This window comes from Eutrema salsugineum, unplaced genomic scaffold, assembly GCF_000478725.1.
Source record: "Eutrema salsugineum unplaced genomic scaffold, Eutsalg1_0 scaffold_10, whole genome shotgun sequence".
NCBI classification, from domain to species: Eukaryota; Viridiplantae; Streptophyta; class Magnoliopsida; order Brassicales; family Brassicaceae; genus Eutrema; species Eutrema salsugineum.
This window is the reverse complement of record NW_006256908.1, coordinates 8872375-8895688: the sequence shown is the minus strand read 5'-3', so window position 1 is coordinate 8895688 and position 23314 is coordinate 8872375. Positions and strand designations below refer to the sequence as shown.

General features: G+C 35.6%; 2 protein-coding genes and 1 non-coding gene across 3 annotated transcripts; all 3 read left to right on the top strand.

Annotated features, from left to right (window-relative positions):
• Positions 1-668: 668 nt before the first annotated feature.
• On the top strand, positions 669-2612 carry LOC18027545 (probable xyloglucan endotransglucosylase/hydrolase protein 32). The gene is made up of 4 exons (XM_006410795.2): positions 669-957; positions 1045-1145; positions 1231-1448; positions 2094-2612. Exons 1-4 carry the CDS (start codon positions 741-743, stop codon positions 2458-2460), a joined length of 903 nt encoding a protein of 300 aa, XP_006410858.2. The 5' UTR covers positions 669-740; the 3' UTR covers positions 2461-2612.
• Positions 2613-6614: 4002 nt separating this feature from the next.
• Positions 6615-6698, top strand: TRNAY-GUA. Its single transcript is given in 2 exon segments — positions 6615-6651; positions 6663-6698. It is a non-coding gene; the product is annotated as a tRNA-Tyr (tRNA).
• Positions 6699-7045: 347 nt separating this feature from the next.
• Positions 7046-22918, top strand: LOC18027544 (callose synthase 10). Its single transcript, XM_006410794.2, has 50 exons — positions 7046-7480; positions 8006-8103; positions 8394-8560; positions 8875-8986; positions 9227-9337; positions 9434-9559; positions 9648-9737; positions 9865-9962; positions 10043-10160; positions 10577-10705; positions 11291-11367; positions 11449-11527; positions 12015-12107; positions 12185-12287; positions 12399-12522; positions 12618-12804; positions 12884-12936; positions 13298-13358; positions 13548-13629; positions 13907-13956; positions 14111-14197; positions 14300-14385; positions 14516-14543; positions 15158-15255; positions 15348-15429; positions 15531-15691; positions 15829-15949; positions 16533-16630; positions 16727-16817; positions 16916-17076; positions 17163-17272; positions 17364-17498; positions 17608-17676; positions 17761-17926; positions 18327-18435; positions 18610-18729; positions 19071-19186; positions 19277-19360; positions 19503-19615; positions 19741-19793; positions 19886-20062; positions 20139-20186; positions 20640-20798; positions 20984-21097; positions 21185-21273; positions 21429-21587; positions 21718-21820; positions 21904-22023; positions 22115-22165; positions 22267-22918. The coding sequence occupies exons 1-50, from the start codon at positions 7273-7275 to the stop codon at positions 22684-22686; spliced, it is 5694 nt and encodes a 1897-aa protein (XP_006410857.1). The 5' UTR covers positions 7046-7272; the 3' UTR covers positions 22687-22918.
• Positions 22919-23314: the final 396 nt, after the last annotated feature.

Sequence of the window (23314 nt, the reverse complement as noted above, 5' to 3'; positions counted from 1 at the left end):
ACATAACACCATATTTCAACTAACCTAATGGAAGTGATTAGATAATTCTACGTTTGAGAGGAATCTAATCTTGCCCTAAACCAACAGAGTAACTCCTCAACAAGTAGAAACCACTAATCTACCACTTGGTTAAAATTTTAATTTTTTATTAAATAGTTCATAAAAGTTCAAGTTACTATATAAAACATTGGGTGGATTCAACCAACTTTTCTTCTCTTGAGCACTACCTAGATAGCTTTCCGCAACATCCATTCATCTTATTTTTCACCTTATAATGTATTACTATCATAGCCAAAGGATTAAAAGAAAATTAAGCTTGGGGGGGGGGTGCATTTTGAATATTATGAGCCGCAGGGGTATATACGTATGGTTGTAGTAGGCCATGTCAATCGGTGTTGAAACCACTTGTCCTTGCACCAGTCAATTTGTGATATTAACCTAAGATTTTCCATTAATGTATAGTAAGTATATGAGAGCAACGTAATAATGCTACTCATGTTATACAATTTTAGACCGTTTAAGAGTCTAAGGTGAGTGGACCACCCATTAATTTTCATTATGTATTTTTGTGCGTGGGTCCAAATAGTTAGGACCCATTTCATTTCCAATTTCCATCATAAACGCTTATAATATATGCCATACTTATGTCTATCCATCCCCACATCATCTCTCTCTCTCTCTCTGCATTTATATACTCCACTCTTCTTCTCTCAACTCCACACAAGAAGAAAACCCAAAAAATGGGTAACTCTTTGATCTCTCTTCTCCCAATCTTCCACTTGTTGGTGTTATTAGGATCCTCCTCAGTGAATGCTAATTGGCCACCATCACCTGGTTATTGGCCAAGCTCCAAGGTTGGCTCCTTGAGCTTCTACAAAGGTTTTAGGAATCTTTGGGGTCCTCAACATCAGAGAATGGACCAAAATGCCCTTACCATCTGGCTTGATAAAACTTCAGGTACTAATTAACCTCTACTTCTCATTTTTTGTCATGTGGATATTTCAGATTCGATTTGAATAATGTATTTGGGGTTGATAAAAATAGGTAGTGGATTCAAGTCAGTGAAGCCATTCAGATCAGGCTATTTTGGAGCTAACATCAAACTCCAACCTGGCTACACTGCTGGAGTCATCACATCTCTCTATGTGAGGGCTAGAGACTCGCTTACTTATGTAATTTTTAGTCGCATTTAGCGATCTTAACTAACATTAAACAAAATTTTTATTTCAGTTATCAAATAGTGAAGCACATCCAGGATTCCATGATGAAGTAGACATAGAATTTTTGGGAACAACATTTGGGAAGCCTTACACACTTCAAACAAATGTGTACATTAGAGGAAGTGGTGATGGCAAAATCATTGGTCGTGAGATGAAGTTTCGCTTGTGGTTTGATCCCACTTCGGGTTTTCACCATTATGCTATTCTTTGGAGCCCTAGAGAAATCATGTAAGCTTTCTTCTACTTAATTATCTTATACACAAATAAAGTTTTTGATTTTTTTTTTGTTGAATCTAACCCCTTAATAACTAGTGTAGTTATAAAAGATTCGTGTTCTGATGAGAGAATACGGTAAATTTAGTTTTTGGCTGCGGATCTAGGTAGATGTATCTAGAGCCATATAACAAAAAACATTTAAATTTCCATTTTATAATTGGAGAAGATCTTCCGTAGGATTATATTATTCGTGCAAGGAGAGATACGATTAGAGACAACGACCGTACGACGGTGGACACTTATACTTGATTTTTTTGTTGTTTATAGTTAACTAATGATTTTCTCATGTTATTCGTTTCTAGGCACAACCAAAGTGCCAGCTTTACTAATTTTTTTAGTTCTTTTAACCAATTATGAGTCCTTTACGCCTATGAGGTGCGACCACATGAATGGGACATACAGAATCTACCTACCATTCTAAGCATTTAATATTTAGAAAATATTTTATAATTAGATCTCACATTTTCTATTTCGAATGTTACTGCATAAAATAAAACATACATGTACATAGTTTTATCTGGGCATATATATTCCTTATTTAGTAAACTATATCAATATTCAAACTAATATTGTTATTTTCTTCACTTGTAATTTCAGTTTTTTGGTGGATGATATTCCCATAAGAAGATACCCAAAGAAGAGTGCGGCTACATTTCCTCTAAGACCAATGTGGCTTTATGGCTCCATATGGGACGCTTCTTCTTGGGCAACCGAAGATGGCAAATACAAAGCCGACTATAAATATCAACCTTTCACTGCCAAATACACAAATTTCAAAGCGATGGGTTGCACTGCCTACTCATCAGCACGGTGCCATCCATTGTCGGCTTCGCCATACCGTTCGGGTGGGCTAACCCGGAAGCAATACCAAGCTATGAGATGGGTTCAAACACATAATATGGTATACAATTATTGCAAAGATTATAAACGTGACCATTCTCTAACGCCGGAATGTTGGCGTTAAGGAGAAAACTGAGAAAATTCCAAAGTTTGAGAATTTTAATTTCATCAAGAAAATATCTCCAAGAGCTTCGGAAAATTTTGGGAATTTTTTTTTCGAAATTAATCTATTATATTGTGGTTGCTTGTTTCACGAAAATAAACTTTTCTTTTTTACTCAGCTTGTGTAATGTAAATGTTTCCACTACCATTTTGTTTGTCAACTGTTTCTAAACATAGTTAATTGAAATGTTTGAACATAAGATAGATGGGACAAATGTACGATGATCGTACCTGTGTCAGCAATTTATACATCAGTTATTAGTAAATGGAGTGTAAAAAGGCCACTCGATCGATGACAAAAGTAAAGTCACCAATACTTCAATCTTTATTTTATACTTTATACTAACATATACATTCAGTCGTTAAACTGTCATCAATATACTATCGACAGATATCAAGCGGCTGCTTTAAATTTAGGATTAGAATTGTGTATGCTCCCACACGCCAAATCCATCTCCATATAACAGATTTCTTTCAATTTCTATTAAACAACTTAAGCTCATCTAATTCTCTCTTATTTTCGTTGCCTGAAAATGGTAAGGAAAAAAGTGACGTTCAAGTTAGCATGTATATTGTATAATGAGAAAATATCAAATTGCAAATGAAAATCCACATTTAATAAGAAGGAAAAACCATCGACATATTTTCAAATGCATTTGAAAGAAGTAAATGCCATGACCTAAATGACAAGTCAAAGATTGCAACTGATCAAGATGAAAACAAAAGTCATAATATTAATTTGATGGCTTTTCCAAGCTAGGATAGTTTATGATCATATATACATTTGATCATAGCTTCATAGGACGGATACTTAGGCTCCAACTGGTGATTATAATTAAAGAATGGAATGATGAGGAATGTGCTATTCCTCTCCATTCCTAAATTTTTTTACCATTTAAAAGGAATAACTATTACATGTCATTCCTCTTCATTCCTGTTTTAAAATGGAATGATAGAACAAATATATTCCCTATCATTAAAGAACGAGAAGAATACAAAAAAAGGAAATTAATAAAAGTATATTATATATATTGTTCCATTCCTTCTCTACAATTTTATGGATATAATTTACTGTGACAATTTACTACATTTCTTCTCTACATTTATTCCTTCTAATTTATTCCTGTCTTTTTTTTTTATTCATTTTCTCTATCATTCCTATTGTTCCTGAAATGGTCACCAGTTAGAGGCGCCTTATTTTCTTTTAAAGAAAGGCACACTATCATATTAACATTTTGCTATAATCAGAACGCTTAAATATTTGGGATAATATTCTGCTTATAAAGAAACGCCACTATCAAATAAGACTTGTAGGCTTGGAGCCATCACACTCAAGTCATAGATAAATTTCTTTTGTTTAGATATTTTCATTAATCAATAAACATAAGAAGTTTAAAAGTTATGAATTTACATAAAATTACAAAGTTTGATGGGATACGGAACAAAAAGAATACAGTAAATACATAGTTGAAAGTTGGAATATAAAAGGAAAATGATTAACAAGTCGGCAAGTCCGTACTAGTAGAAGGAAATAATGCTTATTAGAAAATTGTGGGCGAGGAAATAAACGATTAACTCTTAAACTTTGCGTTTCTTTTTCTTCATCGTGTTCTTCATGATTTCCGTTAAGATGTGGAGAGAACATCTTTGCACTTTTTGAAAAAGTTTTTACCAGACATTCTCTCAAGATCTACTAAGAAAGCTGACAATTGATATACACCTTGCAAGAAATCATCATAAAATCAAATAAAATCTGATGAGTAAAACATTTTCTTCTGAAGAAGCTGATGAGTTGTCTTCACTTGAAAGTTAGTTTATATCTCAGGGTCACATTTTTAAAGAAAAACTAATAAATTATTCCATGGTTAATTTGATTGTAGTTAAACTAACAAGCTAATAAATTTCCCTAAATCTTTATATTTTATTCTATATCAAAGATCAAATAATGTTACTTACGGTTATTTAGTTACCAATCCATTACAAAAGTATTTAAATCCCTCTTTTAAAAATATTGAATTCTTCTTATTTTTTCCTATAATCTTTTGCGTTGACATTTTATCGATTCTTAAGAAAATATCAGATTTTTAATCATTTATTTTGTTTTTAGGGTTTTAAATGATCACCAGTAGTTGTTGTTAGTAAATAGAAACAATTTGGATTTTTTTTGTTCTAAACATTTTTTTCCTAAATCAGTTGTAAATCTTCCAAAACATGTTGTGGTATTTTGAAAAGCAAAATACTTTTTTTTTTTTTGTTAAATACTTTTTCGACGTATACACTTTGGTATTCTTTATAATTAAATGAAAAAAAATGGATGAATACGACTAAACAATGATCGCGAGCATTCCATCCGAATTTGGTAGATACGTACAAGACGATTGAAAACACCAGACATTCGATTAAAATAATAGCCCACGGACTGACCCATACTTTCTCTTTTCCTCCTTTGGTATTTTATGAGAAATTGAGAATGTTGACATTTTCTTTTCTTGCTCAACATTGATTGATATTCAATTATTTCTTCTTAGCTTTGTCAACAGACAAATAGATCACTAACAGTAGGAAAAAACAAATATATCACTAAGAAAAATATTTAACTTTAACTTTTCTTGATATCTTGATATAATTGCAATTTTTTGTTTTGGGGTCGAATATGTTTGGAAATGTCAAGATAAAAGTTACATCTATGTAGGTGTTCGATTATAATTTCAGTTTCTTTTTTTTTTCTTTTTTACTGTGGGATATTTTGGAATCTTGAAAAATCGTGAGACAAAGCAGTTTGGATGAAATTCATCTATAAATATCTTCTCAAGTTTGATTAGAAAAAATATATAGATATACAGTATGTCACTCCAAAGCTCTTTAGAAGTCAGATATATTTTATTTTAGAAAGTTTTTTAGTATATTATTGCTTGTGAATTTGGATGAACCTTTTGCTGTACTTCTAAAACTAAAATGATCGGTGGTGTGAACTAAGTAATAGTCAAAAGGCATTAAAACATGCATATATGCTAGTGGCAGGGCAAGCCATGGACTAAAAAGGAATGGAACCATGTGAAATTTATAATTGTGAACTGTTAAGTATTTACTTCATTCATACTAGTCAATGTTTGAGAGGCGGATAGTTTGAACCAAATACGCCAAACAATTCGAGACGAAAGACATAGAAAATGTTGCTGAAAATTGGATTCAATCTTTCCAAGCTAATAAAACCCTCAATTACATTGTTTTCCCCACATGAGAGACCAAATGCTTCCAAATTGTGACATAAGAATTCTAATGTCCTCCATGGTGACACTTAATCAATGTTGTTTTTGTAGAGAATTCATTGTAATTTCTTCTCTAAATACACAGTAGTCTGTATAGAGTCCATATTATGGAATTTTCGGAACATCCATACATAAACATGGTAACTCGTAGCATTAGAAACACTAATTATATTCTCGACAATACTACGTACTAATAGGTAAAAACATGCAATTAATCAATATCAAAGAAACAACAAAAAAAGCTAAGGGCTTTCTAGCGTTCACGTCGAAACGATTTCATTGGACACTGATGAGATCTTCAGATTATAGTGGGGTAGCCTTGTCTTTGAGTTTCGACAGACGTCTCCTTTTAAGTAATGTCCTATTCCCTCTCTCTCTCTTTCCATGTTTTTTTTTTCTGTTTTATTAATTTCATTGATTATTTGAGTGAACAAGAGAAACCATCATATACTACATACTTTCAAGTAGTTCTAGAAAAAAATCACCCCGTATGTTATTGATAATTGAATAATTTATCTTATGGGTTGAGAGAATAAGATTTGAGTTTTTCCAATGCGGTTTCTTATGGCTCATTTAGATAGGCTTCTCTGGAGAATTAGCTTTTTTTTTTTTTGGTAAAATGAGAATTAGCTATTTAATATTTGATACTTAATTTATTGGGATTTTAGATCTATAACTACGTTGATTATAGATTATTATAATTTTTTCGCTAGGATAGAGGATATACATCTAAGATGAACTTGAATGGTACTTTAGAACCGTAATGCATGGACTTGACGTAGTGTACAGAATGTCCATATTTTGATATAATAAAATATATATAATGATAACGAACCTATTCACAAAACCGACCTTAGCTCAGTTGGTAGAGCGGAAGACTGTAGTAGTTGCTGTAATCTTTAGGTCGCTGGTTCGATTCCGGCAGGTCGGATTTTTTTTTTTGGTTTTCCCTCAATATCTTGGGCCTTAAATCTTGTAAAGAATAATGGGCCGAAAAGTCACTAAATAGTTTGATCATAGCGGTCAGATTAAGAAAGTAGCGTGTAAGCGTAGCGAAAGTAGTAGCACGCGGTTTCACAAAGAAAGAAACGACGACGTTCTATCAGTCAAGCTGTGCTTTGACCCCGGCGGTTATGTTTTCAACCCCGTTCCGTAGTTAGAACGGCTCGAAACAGAGGGTCAATATTGTAATTTCGTTCCCCTCCACCTTTTCCTTTTGCCAAAACTAGTTTACTTTTTCGTTTTTTTTTTTCTCTTTAATACATAATCTCTCCCTTCTCTGTCAGAAAAAACCACTTCGCGAAGGAATCATCGACTCGTTTTCAATAAATCCGCCATAGATCCCGACACAATACCGCCACATCCGGGTTCGAATCGTCTAGCTCGGTTTTTTCGCGTTGCAGCTGTTTCTCATTCTTCTTCTCCGTCTTCTCTGCTTTGTCATGCTGTTTAGGTCTCAAGCTTGATTCCGGGGAAATATTTGAATCCTGCTTTAGGATTTGAATATGGCTAGGGTTTATGGTAATTGGGATAGACTGGTTCGAGCCACCTTAAGAAGAGAGCAGCTGAGAAATTCAGGCCAAGGCCATGAGCGTGTTAATAGCGGACTTGCTGGAGCTGTTCCGCCTTCACTTGGCCGAGCTACAAACATCGATGCCATCTTACAGGCTGCTGATGAGATTCAGTCCGAAGATCCTAATGTCGCCAGAATTTGTAAGTTTTTTTAAATGAGCTTTCTAGTTTGTGCCTCTTATTGAGTTTTTGGTTTAGGATTCATTTGAGAGGTTTCTGCTATTGAATGGATTAGAAGAGGTAGGAGATGGACAAAACAGCTTAAGCTGATATTGATTGTACTTGTTTTCTCTGATCACGAAGTTGCAGACGCAATGCATATTTATGTGATTGCTTAGGTTTTAGGTGTAAGTAATAAATTTGGTGGAAAATATGTTCTCATTTTCTAAGATGAGTTTATGCCAGTACTATTTGTTGAAATTCGTCACGATTTGATAGTTCATGCCAGTACTATCTATTGGATTGTGTATGTCTACATATTTGTTAAACCGTGGGTTGCTCAGTGGGGGCTTCTTGGAGTGATTTGCATGTCCACAGTGAGCACCCTAATGGTTTCATTCTTCAGCATGCACTTTATGCACATAAAAAGGAAGCTTAACCAGAGCTAACGTGATGGCATTCCCTGTTTTCGTTTTATGATCTTGACACTATTTTTGTCTGATGTAGTATGTGAGCAAGCCTACTCTATGGCACAGAACTTGGACCCTAACAGTGATGGTAGAGGTGTTCTACAATTCAAAACTGGTTTGATGTCGGTGATTAAGGTATTTTTCATTATCTTGATTGGTTTATGTTGGTCTAATTTGTCAATTGTTCTTGTCGCAAAAAGAAACAAGTATGGTTGTCTCACCATAATATATCTGTGAATTGGTTCTGGTCACATGCATATAGCTGTGTAAATGCATCCTTAACCTATGTTAATAGCATAATTTTCGCACTCTACCATTTGATGTGAGAATTTAGGCGCAAAATCATTCTTTCTTGGTTTGCGTTTATCTTATGCCAAATGGTATGTTTACTCGTTCTGAATTAAAGGTGTTTAATTACTTGGCAGCAAAAACTTGCCAAGAGAGATGGCGCTTCAATAGACCGCAATCGTGATATTGAACGACTATGGAAGTTTTACCAACTTTATAAAAGACGGCATAGAGTGGATGATATCCAAAGGGAAGAGCAAAAATGGAGGGAATCAGGAACAAATTTTTCTTCAAATGTGGGGGAGTATGTGCATTCTTAATCCTTGCTGTTTTCTTCTTTTCGTTCAATATTTGGATTTACCGAATTTCTGTAAATATAAATCATGCAAACTGCATTATGTTAATGCTGTTCCTTCGTTTGGGAGTGGTTTTCTGGATGTAGACTAGTTTGTTTGGCATGTGCGTTCTTATAAGTGATCTTGATACAGATAAATTATGATTTGCCTATGTTTACTTATATGGATGAGATTCTGTATAGTGTAGATGATTTCTGAGATGTACCGTTGTCTTACTTTCCTTTTTGATTAACCGGTGTTTTGTTTTCTTATCTTTTCATAGGATCTTGAAGATGAGGAAGGTCTTTGCCACATTGAGGGCCTTAGTTGAAGTGTTAGAGGTGCTAAGCAGAGATGCAGATCCAGATGGTGTTGGGAGGTCTATCAGGGAGGAGGTACTTTTTCTTTTACCTGTTGTGTCTTGTGATTTAATGTGCTTCTTGCTTCCTGTTTTGGTGTGCCAAGCGCTCAAAAGATACACATAATAACTTCAATGTTTGAAGATCTTGGTTCAGAAGTTGGATCTGAATGAATAGATTTTAATTGCTTCCTAAGATCATTATAGCAATCATTGAAGTTGTCATGTCATACACTTATCTTGTATGAACTAATTGATTTGTTGTTTATGTTTTCAGCTTGGGCGAATTAAAAAAGCTGATGCAACTTTGTCTGCGGAATTAACTCCTTACAACATTGTCCCTCTAGAAGCGCAGTCCATGACCAATGCAATTGGGGTTTTCCCTGAAGTGAGTCAAACAAGAATGAAAACTTTATTTTCGTTTTTCATTAGTATTTTTACCTTTTCAAGTTTTTCTCACTCAGACTCTTTGGTCTCTATTTAGGTCCGTGGTGCAATACAGGCGATTAGATATAATGAACATTTCCCTAAGCTTCCTGATGATTTTGAGATTTCCGGACAACGGGATGCAGATATGTTTGATTTATTGGAATACATCTTTGGGTTTCAGGTATGCTGGAATTATTAGATCAAAATGTTATCTGATTGTGGTTGATTCTTGTTTCTTATAATTTTTGTTTTCTTGAACATTGTCGTAGAGAGATAATGTGAGGAACCAACGGGAGCATCTGGTTCTCACACTTTCAAATGCACAATCTCAGCTTAGTATACATGGCCAGAATGACCCTGTGAGTTCTTCGTTTTGACAGTATTCTGTCGTGGGATACCACTTTACTCAGAAAGAGTCATCATTGTCCCGTTGGTTTGTAGATTGTCATCTAAAATCTTTACCTCGTTAAAAATATTTTCGTGTAGAAAATTGATGAGAAAGCAGTCAATGAGGTTTTCTTGAAGGTTTTGGATAACTACAACAAGTGGTGCAAATACTTGAGGAAACGCCTTATCTACAATAAGTAATGTGTTTGGTCTAGCTCTGATATGAAAATGCTGGCTCAATTCATGTGAATTTATCAACTTTGAAATTTTCTATTAGGTTAGAAGCCATTGACCGGGACAGGAAGTTGTTTCTTGTTTCTTTGTACTTCCTAATCTGGGGCGAAGCTGCTAATGTCCGGTTTCTTCCAGAGTGTATCTGCTATATTTTTCACCATGTAAGATACCATCTTACTGTTGATTATATACCAATTTCCGCTATCAGTATATTCATGTTTTTTTTTCTTAGTTTGCATGAGTGTTTTCGCAGTCTTTGCTGATGAAAAAAAAATCTGAATTTCTAGGTTTGGCGGATTTTTTGTTAGTGTTGTTCTGCTGTTCATATTTTTCTCCTCCTGTAAACCACACAACCAAGCCAATAAAAAGACTTGTCAGGACTGCGTTAGCACCTGATTGCCTCTGCATTTTGGCTCTTAGTTTCTGTTAAACCACCAGCCTGGCATAGTTTTATATCAAGGACCCTTAATCTGGAATGATGAAATAGATTACCCATGTGATCTCGTATTTTACACCCAATGTGAAGACCTTAATCTGGAAAGATAGCTCTTTTAACGCAGTTACCTTTGTTTGTTAGATGGCCAAGGAATTGGATGCAAAATTGGATCACGGAGAAGCTGTCCGTGCTGACAGTTGCTTAACTGAGGATGGTTCTGTATCATTTCTTGACCGAGTTATCTCCCCCATATATGCAGCAATGTCAGCGGTGAGTCCCTGCTATGACAATCATTTCTGTGCATTTTGATTTTCTCTTTGACAAATTAGCTCTCTGTTTGACGGTTTAATCTAGTTCTTTGTCCCTCAGTTAATGGTATGTGAGTACGTATTCTCAATGTCACGCAAAAATGGTAGTGTGAGAGTGACTCTTTCGCTCAACCAGCTTTTGGAAAAATAGTTCCGTATATTTTGAGTATCAAAACCCTTTTTTGGTTTTCTATGTTAAACCTCCAAATTACTTACACTGCTTATTGTAATATCTCTTAGCTGAATTAACGACCTTAAATAAGTAGCTGTCATTTGGAAAGTGTCATAAGTTTCAGTGAATTTCAGAACAACCTGAAAGGTCTTCCAGTTAGGTTCTTGACATATTATCTACGTGTTTCTAGTTATATATTTGAAAATACATCCCTACTTCGTTTTTGAGTTCAGATCTTAATTCTATGTTTTCGAGGAATTTGTACTATGCTATTTTTGGAACTTCTAAGGTGGATATAAAAGTGTCTTCCATTAATGGTTTTGCTATATGGTCGTGCAAGCTCGTAACTTGGTTTTGAAATTGATATTCATGTAGGAAACTGTTCGAAACAATAATGGGAAAGCTGCACATTCTGAATGGCGGAATTATGATGACTTCAATGAATACTTTTGGTTTGTATTTTACTAATATTATTACATTTGCAAGTATAAACTCATTTCAGGGAGTCTCCATTAACTGTGTGTTATCTTCAGGACACCTGGTTGCTTTGAGTTAGGCTGGCCTATGAAAACAGAGTCAAAATTTTTAAGTGTGCCCAAAGGGCGGAAAAGGGTGAGTCTTGTTCATACGGCTAATATTCAATGAATTTATGTTTATCCTTCTTGGCCCACTAACCATCTGTGACCACTTTGGTCTTCGTGGCTTCTATTTTCGTGGGCACTATCTCTTGTTGAGTTTTTGATTTTACGTGGGATGTTTTTCTGGTTTAACTTTTACATTCGTGAATGAAAGTTGCACATTGACTAAAAAACAGAAAGCAAAACAGTTGGGTCTAGTCCATTTGCGGGGGTTGTATGTTACAGTTTTAGAGTTTTTTTCTCTCCCACGTCTATATGGGAGAATTTCTCCAATGAGAATTATTGTCCAACAATTTCAACTCGAAAGAAGATGGCTATAAAGCACTGCTTAAAACTTGTCAGTAGAGATTTTCTTTTTCGCCACCAAAGAAGTCTCAACTTCTTCTTCTTCTATTCTTGTTACATTTCCATGTAATCTGCAACATCTTTGACTGATCCATTTTCCTGGTATTCAATGTTAGACTGGTAAAAGCAGCTTTGTTGAGCATCGGACATACCTTCATCTTTTCCGCAGTTTTCACCGACTTTGGATCTTCATGATTATTATGTTCCAGGTTGGTGTGGTATTTTATGAACAGTTTTCTGCTTAAATGTGATAATTTTCTTACTCATCAATTTTTCCTGTCTACAGGCTTTGACGATTATAGCCTTCAGGAAAGAGCATCTCGATATAGATACTTTCAAGATCTTACTCAGTGCTGGGCCTACATATGCTATAATGAACTTCCTTGAATGTAAATTTCTTTGATTGACTCTGTCGGACTTACTGTTAGAAATTTCAGAGTCAGATTGTAAAGTTGTACGTGTGCCTTTTGTTGAGCATCACTTGTTTGTGATTTATGCAGGTTTTCTTGATGTTGTACTTATGTATGGCGCCTATAGCATGGCAAGAGGAATGGCTATATCTAGAGTGGTTATCAGGTTTTTGTGGTGGGGCGTGGGCTCAGTATTTGTGGTATATGTTTATGTGTAAGTATCCAATCTGTCTATGCGAACTATTTCTTCTTGATAAAGTTTGTCTGCAGATTCAGAGCATCTAACCTTTTGTGAAACAAATATTGCAGAAGGGTTCTGCAGGAAAGAACGAAACGAAACCCAAATGAGTTCTTTTTCCGCTTATACATTCTTGTATTGGGTTGTTATGCCGCTGTTCGCCTAATCTTTGGACTTTTAGTCAAACTGCCCGCATGCCATGCTCTGTCAGCAATGTCGGATCAAACTTTCTTTCAGTTTTTTAAGTGGATATATCAGGTATTGATTTAGTAAGACTTCAGATAATAGAAAAATTAGCATAGTGAACCACATTGCTAATGCTTCTTCTCTGTTTCAGGAAAGATACTTCGTTGGTCGTGGCCTCTTTGAGAACATAAGCGATTATTGCAGGTTTTGTCTAACTGCCTCTTATAGACTCTTACCAAAAGAAGTCCATTGTATATATTATCAGTACTCGTTGGCTAGTTGAGATACATTTGCATCAGTAAAAATAAGTTTTCGAATATGGATGAACTATTGACATATATGAATAATTAGTTTGCTTAGGGAGATTTGGCTGTTGAGAGTAGAGATCCTGCATGTCAATGTGTCAGCTTTCACCTGAAAAAATTTCAGTCTTTACAAAAATTGTTTGAATGGTTAAGTGGCTGTTTTAAGATGGTTACAACTGATTTGGGTTCTTAGAAGAATTGGGTTAAAAAACCTTGGTTCCTTAAATGCGTTTATTCACACTTTTTCCTCTTCTGTTCAGGTATGTGGCGTTTTGGTTGGTTGTCCTGGCCGCCAAGTTCACATTTGCATACTTTCTCCAGGCAAGGATGTTTCTACAGTATTTATTTTGCTACTGCACATATTTAAAGAATTGCATAATGTCTCTCATCTCGAGTCACCCTGTACGCTTTGAAAAAACAAGGAACTTTGCCACCACACAATACACGGGAGTAACTAACGAAATGCATGCATGATATTGCACTGACGGTTAAATCTTCTACATGTTGCAGATCAAACCACTCGTTAAACCCACCAACACTATCATTGATCTTCCTTCATTTCAATATTCATGGCATGATATTGTCTCAAAAAGTAAGTGCTTGTATGCTTCGGTACTGTTAATTGGCTTAAAAAAATATGATATGACCACATGACTTATCAAATAATAATCTGGTAAGGTGAGCCATCCTTTTTACTCTTTTGGCCTGCTTCATTGGCTACAAGATCTATGGAACTTCAACTGAAGAATATTAGATTTGTATCCGATTAACCATAATGCACACTAGATCTTGTTATTGATTGCCTGATTGCCGTCTTCGAAAATGTTGCTGACACCTATGACTCTGCGACATAAAATAATAATTGGTAGGTAACAATCATGCGTTGACCATTGTTAGCTTGTGGGCTCCAGTCGTGGCGGTGAGTATTTACCTTATTCTTCCTTATAATTTTAGAGATTTTATAAGGTCTAAGATGTCATTGTTACCGTCAAGTCTGATTTTCCTTTGTAATTATTTCTAATTAACTTGTGGGATAAAAATTACTAATTGTGGCATTTGGTATAAATCTCTAGATATATCTTATGGATCTTCATATATGGTACACACTCTTGTCTGCAATCATTGGTGGTGTGATGGGTGCAAAAGCTCGTCTAGGCGAGGTACTGTTGAGTACTAGAATGTTCTACTATTCTCTAACGATAATGTGTTCTGTTCCATATTGCTGGCCACCTTACTAACTATGTTCAATCTGGTTGTTTTAGATACGCTCCATCGAGATGGTTCATAAGCGTTTCGAGAGTTTTCCAGAAGCTTTTGCCGAGAATCTTGTATCTCCTGTTGTGAAAAGGTTATAATTTAAATCTGTTTAATTTATTTGTTTTTTTCTGCATTAAAAAGAAGACATTTTATGATTAATAGTATACTCAATTGCTAGACTTCCTTCGGTGCCTAATCTCTGTTGTAATTCTATATTTCAGAGAACCGTTAGGCCAACATGCTTCTCAGGTTAGTAATAAGTAACTCTTTGTCTTATTTCTTGGTGATTTATAGCTATTCTTGCAAGATTGTCTTCCATCGTTAGTTCTTCGTCTAAAAATGGATCTAATTGAACAAGATGTTGACTTTTGGGGCTTCCATTAGTGAGAACTGTTATTGTGTTCACAAAAAGTAGACATTCCTTGGTATCTTATACTTGTAACTCTATGCGTAATAGGAAAATTAGAGTAGGTCATGCTTGTAATTGTATCTTGTTTCATGACTTGTGAAGTGTAACAGAGTGTAATTTCTGAAAAGTTCTTTAATTTGTATCCAGACAATAATATAGGATTGGTACTATCTCCAGCTTTTGCTGTAGGTCTCATGGTATGTTGTTTTTGCGAAAAAAAAAACAATGCAAATTTATCGCCTATTGTTTCGTTCTCTCCTAATACTTCATTTTTGCTGAGTGTACCACCCTTTTCTACTTCATCGATGGCTGGAATCTTACTGTTTCTCTCTGTCTATTGCCTCCTTTCTGCTGTGGAAGTTTTGTATGCTGATTATAAGTCGTTGGTTTATCCTAAAAAATTTCTTTTTAGGTAATGATTTATTCTTAGATCTTTTTCTGACTGCTTTTGCAGGATGCTCAAGAAAAGAACAAGGCATATGCTGCGATGTTTTCCCCGTTTTGGAATGAGATAATAAAAAGCTTGAGAGAGGAAGATTATATCAGTAACAGGTCAATACATATTTACTTGCTTTCATGTTCTTTCGTTTTTAGCCATTTCGTGCAACGCTTCCAACTCATAGATTTGAGTTCTTTGATTGTAGGGAGATGGATTTGCTTTCTATACCCAGTAACACGGGAAGTCTAAGACTAGTCCAGTGGCCTTTGTTTCTTCTCTGCAGTAAGGTGCAGTTTGTTTAATAATTTCATCTTTTTAATGTTGGGAGATCAGGTGTGATATTGTTCTCTCCTGTGTGAATTATTCTGAATTCCTTTTTTTTTTTCAGATTTTGGTAGCCATTGATTTAGCTATGGAGTGCACAGAAACACAGCATTTACTTTGGGGACAAATTTGCGACGATGAATACATGGCGTATGCAGTTCAGGAGTGCTATTACAGCGTTGAAAAAATATTGAATTCCATGGTTGATGGTGAAGGGCGGCGTTGGTACAGTCTTTCAATTTGTTTGATTTTCAATGTTTGTTTAAATATGCCAATATCATCTTCTGTTAGCCACAGATCACTGTTTTTGGAATTTTACATGTGACATTTTTATTTATGCCTCTTTTTCACTCTGGTGATAGGGTGGAAAGAGTTTTTCTGGAGATCAGCAACAGTATACAAGAGGGTTCCCTTGCTATAACTCTAAATCTTAAGAAGCTTCAGTTGGTCGTTTCCAGATTTACTGCATTAACTGGACTTTTGGTACGTCTTCCCTGGCTTAATTCTGTGACTAGCATTTTTTTTTTTGGTTGGGTAGAAGATTTAAAAAATTGGATGTACAAAACCAGTTATGCTAAATGCTCGAATTTCTGTGAATTAATGCTCTTTTTAGAAATTCATAGATATCCACGCAAATGAATCTTCTCTTGCTGCTTGTTTTCATTACTGTGTGACGTTGGTCTTACATTTTACAGCGTTTTTGTTGAGAAAAGACTGGAATTGTTTTTCTTTTCATATTAGAGTTACGATCCTTCTTCTGAAAATTTTAGGCGGTTTTGTTTTCCTACCCTACTAGGAAGCTTTAAATTCCTTTTTTGAGTTCTTATTGCCACATAGGGGTATGAGTACTTATATGTCAATAAGTACTGCAATTTATTACTTAATTTTTTCTTATCTATCTTTTTCTTAGAAGTCTCTTTACATTTGATACTCAGATTGTAACTGGACATCTCTCACTACTTTTGATTAACTTAATTTTATGCCCCTAATTGTTAGAATCTCAGTTGTTTCGTCTTGTTTGCTTTGATTCGCTGAAAATTATCTATGACAAAATGACCTGTCCCAGATTCGGCATGAAACTCCAGATCTTGCAAAAGGTGCTGCAAAAGCGATGTTTGATTTTTACGAGGTGGTCACGCATGAACTTCTATCACATGATCTGAGGTATATTGCAAGGTTTACTTGCTCATGCAAATATCAAGTTGTATGGAAAACTGTCCTGGAGAAAGTAACATATGGTTTCACTTATCTATGCATCAGGGAGCAGCTCGATACATGGAATATTTTAGCACGGGCTCGAAATGAAGGTCGTCTCTTTTCTAGGATAGAGTGGCCTAGGGATCCAGAAATTGTAAGCTCTTATAGAAGAAGCAAGAAGGAAATTCATTCCAGATGCTGATTTTGTGGTCTGATGCAAATAATGTTATTGTTAAAAAATAATACTTGCAGATAGAGCAGGTTAAGCGGCTACACCTTCTTCTTACTGTGAAGGATGCCGCTGCTAACGTCCCAAAAAATCTTGAGGCACGGAGAAGATTGGAGTTTTTTACGAATTCTTTATTTATGGATATGCCTAAAGCAAGGCCAGTTGCTGAAATGGTACCATTCAGGTATGTGTGGTAGCAGTTGCCTGACATTACTTTTTTTTTTCGTCCAGTTGACTAATATAGCTTTTTTTAAATGTTTCTGTGAACAGTGTCTTCACCCCATACTACAGTGAGACGGTGATCTATAGCTCCTCAGAACTACGAAGTGAAAATGAAGATGGGATATCTACTCTTTTTTATCTTCAGAAGATATTTCCTGGTATGTATCTTCTACTTTTACGTGTGTGAGGTCATTCCTTGCCTCCTTGGTCAATATAGTCATTAGCTGAGATCTATCTTTTTTGGATTAGATGAATGGGAGAACTTCTTGGAGAGGATTGGTCGGTCTGATTCAACAGGGGATGTAGATCTTCAAGAAAGTGCAACTGATGCTTTGGAGCTTCGGTTTTGGGTATCTTTTCGGGGCCAGACTTTAGCAAGGACTGGTCAGAAACGATCTATATTGATTTTCACTCCAATATAGTTTCTTAACCAAATTTACAATTCATTACGTTTGTGTGTTTAATGTTGAAATTTGTTTTTGTGGGCATAAAGTGCGAGGTATGATGTATTACCGAAGGGCTTTGATGCTCCAGAGTTTCTTAGAAAGACGAGGCTTGGGAGGTACTTAGTTACTAATTTCTGTAGCAGTATTCCCTTTAGGGGAAAGGCATGATCCTTAATAGCATTTTCCTTTTTTTGCTATAGTGGATGACATCTCTCTAACCAACATGCCACGAGGGTTTATATCGTCACCTGAAGCTCGAGCTCAAGCAGACCTGAAATTTACGTATGTTGTGTCTTGCCAAATTTATGGGCAACAGAAACAGCAAAAGAAACCAGAGGCTACTGATATCGCACTTTTATTGCAGAGGTATGCAACAATTTTATTTTCACCAATCATTTATTTCTGCTTATAAATTTTGACGCCATAATCATTCTTTTAGTCATAAAGTTCGATATTTAATAGGAATGGCTAAATGGTATTTCAGTTCGTCCCATTTGTTTGTTAAGTGTTCTGCGGTTGACTGACTAGGCTTCTACCCTAGGCATTAGTACAGAGATTCAGATATGAAACACCTGAAAATATTTCAAAAAAGATATTCTTGGGGCAAGTATTCCAAATGTTTTATTTGCAATAAGATGTTTTATTTATTGGTGACATTTGAGTTTGATATATATTTGGTGTTATTTTTGAATTATCATCAACGGAATATCCTTTATTGCTAACATCTTACACAAATCCTTTGTATCCATTTTGCTATTGCAACTAGATACGAGGCACTTCGAGTCGCTTTCATACACTCTGAGGATGTTGGAGCTGACGGGAAAAAAGAATTTTATTCTAAGCTAGTCAAAGCTGACATTCACGGAAAAGATCAGGTATATGATATTTCTGTTGTTGACGCTTGCAATGGTTAATTGTCAAAATGGGTTTAGATGTTGAATGTACCAAAAATAGAACGATGGAAAAGTTTTCTCTTGGTCGAATAGTTCTTAATTTCCTCATCTGGAGTGTTAATATACAGCACACATTAAGTTTCACTTCTGCTACAGGAAATTTATTCGATTAAGCTTCCTGGAGATCCTAAACTTGGAGAAGGAAAGCCTGAGAATCAAAACCATGCAATCGTTTTCACGCGTGGTGAAGCTATCCAGACAATAGATATGAATCAGGTATGAATCAGGTTTTTCATCATTTCTCGTTCATGTTTCGGTACATTTTCATATTGATATTAAAAAGACTTAGTGTTGTAGAAATTGTGTTTTAAGTGAGAGATTATTACTGCAATTAAGCTAAACCTGTCGTGCTTGTTGCGGATATTGACTGTCTTAGATTCCTAAGGTCCGCTTGGCCATCAATACGTTGCCAGGTGTCAGTTTTCTTCTCATATAACAAGGATTGTTAACCGGGAACTTTGAGCAATTAAGTAGCAGAAATATGTTGGTGCCTTTCGTATTGTGGCACCTTACCAAATGTGTTCGGTGATCCACTATATTCCTTATTTGGTCTTCAGGACAATTATCTAGAGGAGGCAATCAAAATGAGAAATCTACTTGAGGAGTTTCATGGGAAACATGGAATTCGACGTCCTACTATTTTGGGAGTCAGAGAGCATGTTTTCACGGGAAGGTTTGCAGTTGTGTCATTGGAATTTTGTTTTGTTATAATATATGTTTTACTTTTAATCTTCCTTACATGGGTGGCAAATTGTTATTGCAGTGTTTCATCATTGGCGTGGTTTATGTCCAATCAAGAAACAAGTTTTGTGACGTTGGGTCAGCGTGTCTTAGCATATCCACTTAAGTGAGTATTCTCGCTTTAGACTTTAACTTTCCCAATCGGGCAACATTTAAATCTTTTGATGTGGATATTGTTCATGTTTTAGCATTCTATTCCACTTTCTAATGACAGCTTAATTTTAATCTGTGCAAAACTAATTTTGCAGAGTTCGAATGCACTATGGGCATCCAGATGTGTTTGATAGAATGTTTCATATAACTCGCGGTGGAATCAGCAAAGCATCCCGTGTTATTAACATTAGTGAAGATATATATGCTGGTATGGGTAGTAATACTCTCAATGTTACTATTTTTGACTGAGCTCAACCTTGTAAATCTTTAGACATGATATGTACTTGATAACACTGGGCTTTTTACCTATAATCAAGGATATTATTTTTGCAGGATTTAACTCGACACTCAGGCAGGGAAACATCACCCACCATGAATACATTCAGGTCAAACGACTTGCTTGCATCTCTTATTTATAAACTTGGCTAGTATCTCCTGTTGACCTGAAAACGTGATCTATACATTGTCTTTCATGTAGGTTGGTAAAGGAAGAGATGTAGGACTTAACCAGATTGCCCTATTTGAAGGGAAGGTAGCGGGTGGAAATGGAGAACAAGTTCTTAGTAGGGATGTCTACAGGATTGGGCAGCTGTTTGACTTCTTTAGGATGATGTCGTTCTACTTCACAACAGTTGGATTCTATGTCTGCACAATGGTACATTTCCATATCTGGTGTTCTATGAGTCTGTTTTCCCCATTATCACCTGTAGTAAAATTTCTCTTTGATGCAGATGACAGTCCTTACTGTGTACGTCTTTTTATATGGAAGAGTTTATCTGGTATGTTATGGAGCCTTTTGTCTTTTTTTTTTCCCAGTGTTTCATCATTATGAAATGATGTAGTAATTGCTCTAAAGCCGTGTAGAGTAGCAAATGTATACTCTAAAATAGCATTGCTTACTGCAGTTTTTTAACAGCATAACCACAAAATTCTGAAATCGTAGAAGTCCTATTGCTCTCTGAATTAATATTTAGTGGATGTGGACTACTTTATCATAGTACTTGACCTACCTTTTGAATATCAACGGCGTTTGGCACATTTCACATACATATGGGCTTCGAACTTTGGTTGATTGACCTTTTAACATGGATAACATTCTTGGGAAAAGGCAATGTTACTTTATTCTTGCAACTTATATAAACTGTGGACTTCTCTCCTTCTTTATCTGTTATCTTTTATATGTTAAGTCACTTTCCTAGCTTCCATATCATTTACTTCTTGCTCCTTTTCAGGCCTTTTCTGGTGCTGATCTTGCAATCTCAAGAGTAGCTAAACTGTCCGGTAACACTGCATTGGATGCTGCGCTAAATGCACAATTTTTGGTCCAGATTGGAGTCTTTACGGCCGTCCCTATGGTTATGGGTTTCATACTTGAACTTGGGTTGCTGAAGGTTGGTTGATCAGTTCTCTATGTATTCTTTTGGACTAAATAGTTACCCTTAGTGTTCATGTCTTTTATTACTCTCTTGATATGCATTTTCTTTCTAGCCCTCTATCTCTAAATATTGGCCATAATGTTCAGAATACGTGCTCTTTAGCTGAAGTCTCCTGAAGCATAATGTTTTTCATGTCACAGGCTATTTTCAGCTTTATAACAATGCAGTTTCAGTTGTGTTCTGTCTTTTTCACATTTTCTCTCGGGACAAGAACTCATTACTTTGGACGTACTATCCTTCACGGTGGTGCAAAGGTATAGCAATAAACAATATTGCTCTTTTCCTTCTTTTTTCTTGGAAACTTTTTCAAATGCGTGTTCGTTTTTTATTTTTATCAACAGTATCGAGCAACTGGCAGAGGCTTCGTGGTTCAGCACATTAAGTTCGCCGATAATTACAGACTTTATTCTAGGAGTCATTTTGTTAAAGCGTAAGCCTAGATGTTAATTAAGTTGTTATTATCCTCTGGCATGCTCTTGATTCAAACAGTGGGAATAAGAGCTTCTATAGTTCAATAAAATTTGTTATGCGGATGCTTAGTGAGCTGCTTCTTACTGACTCATGCGAACCTCTTTCTTTGCGCAGTTTTGAAGTAGCTCTACTGCTGATAGTCTACATTGCCTATGGGTATACGGACGGGGGTGCTGCTTCATTCGTTTTGCTCACTCTCAGCAGTTGGTTCCTTGTAATCTCCTGGTTGTTTGCACCCTATATCTTCAATCCTTCTGGATTCGAATGGCAAAAGTTAGTATATTGATTGTTGCTTGGTCTTCATTCCATTTTCGTATTTAATTGATTTTCTGTGGTGCCACAGATGGCCACATATCTTAAATTGTATTGAATATTGACCACTAATTTCTCATGCTTGATTTAGGACTGTCGAGGATTTTGATAACTGGGTCAGTTGGCTTATGTACAAAGGTGGAGTGGGAGTAAAGGGAGAGCTCAGTTGGGAGTCGTGGTGGGAGGAAGAACAGGTTTGTCCAATATTTTTGTCTTTTGATGTATTATTGTACTCTATACTAGTTAGCTTTTGTTGATATTTTGTTTTCCTTGACAGATGCATATCCAAACACTAAGAGGGCGGATATTGGAGACCATTTTGAGCTTGAGGTTCCTCATGTTTCAATATGGCATCGTGTACAAGCTCAAACTAACTGGGAAAGACACCTCACTTGTGGTAAAGCTAGCTCCTGGAAATTCTGTAGCGTATATATTTGTATTGCAAGAGAGTTCCTGAGTGTGTTCATTACTTTTTATCTGTTTTGCAGATCTATGGCTACTCATGGATTGTATTAGTTGCAATTGTGCTGTTGTTTAAGGTATGCACTAATATTTTCACAAGTTTCTTTCCCAGATTTCATGTTCTTTTTTTTTTCTCCAACCATCCACCTACGATAATCATATCTCCTTGTTACTTCAGCTATTCTGGTATAGCCCCAGGAAGTCGAGCAACATTCTGCTGGCGCTGCGTTTTCTACAAGGAGTGGCTTCACTCACAGTCATCGCCCTTATCTCTGTAGCCATCGCATTGACAGATCTAAACATTGCAGACATTTTTGCATGTGTTCTCGGCTTCATCCCGACTGGTTGGGCAATACTGTCTTTAGCCATTACATGGAGACGGCTGATCAAGCTCCTTGGCTTGTGGGAAACAGTTCGTGAGTTTGGACGTATTTATGATGCTGCAATGGGTATGCTCATATTTGCTCCGATTGCTCTCCTTTCGTGGTTCCCTTTCATCTCCACGTTCCAGTCTCGTCTCCTCTTCAACCAAGCTTTTAGTCGCGGTCTCGAGATCTCCATTATCCTCGCCGGAAACCGAGCTAATGTTGAGACCTGATGAAAGAAAGAAAGAGAGAGAGAGTTAGTGTGGAAGTAGAAGAAATTAGAGAAACACTGTTAGACCACCATTTTTTGTTTGTTGAAATGTAAAACAGCTTTGTAGAGTTTGTAGAGCACTAAAAGCTTATCGACTTGGATTTTATCTCTTTGTAATCTTATTTATCTGTTGATAACTTGATTTTTGTTAAATTGAGATTTGTGTGTTCTGAAAATCTTTGATTTTTTGCCAATGGGTTTCTTTTACTTGGCTTAAAAAAATGCTTGAAGTCATAGCCGACGGATTATGTTATCAGCCATTAACCAACAATTTTAATATCTTATAAACTCTAGGTAACAGTTATAATCAATGTTAAAAAAATCGTTAGGCAGTAGCTAGACTGATGATAGGTGACTAGCGCCGGATTAGTTGGAGACTACACGAAGGTTAGGCGTTTAGAAAATTTTTTATTAATTTTTATAAATTTTTTATCTATATATCATATTTAAAAAAAAATTTTAGTTGTTTTCTTAAAAAATATTTTATCAAAATTTATGTTTGAATAAAAAAGTAAAAAAAATTAATAAATAAAATCATAGAATAAAGTTCAACAAAGAAATTAAACTAAAAATCATCAAATTCTTCAAAC

Coding starts and splice junctions, on each gene's coding strand:
- LOC18027545 (XM_006410795.2), top strand. CDS start 741: ATGGGTAACTCTTTGATCTCTCTTCTCCCAATCTTCCACTTGTTGGTG. Junction 958..1,044: donor CTGGCTTGATAAAACTTCAG/GTACTAATTAAC, acceptor TGATAAAAATAG/GTAGTGGATTCAAGTCAGTG. Junction 1,146..1,230: donor GAGTCATCACATCTCTCTAT/GTGAGGGCTAGA, acceptor TTTTTATTTCAG/TTATCAAATAGTGAAGCACA.
- LOC18027544 (XM_006410794.2), top strand. CDS start 7,273: ATGGCTAGGGTTTATGGTAATTGGGATAGACTGGTTCGAGCCACCTTA. Junction 15,256..15,347: donor GAAGATTATATCAGTAACAG/GTCAATACATAT, acceptor CTTTGATTGTAG/GGAGATGGATTTGCTTTCTA. Junction 15,430..15,530: donor TGTTTCTTCTCTGCAGTAAG/GTGCAGTTTGTT, acceptor TTTTTTTTTCAG/ATTTTGGTAGCCATTGATTT.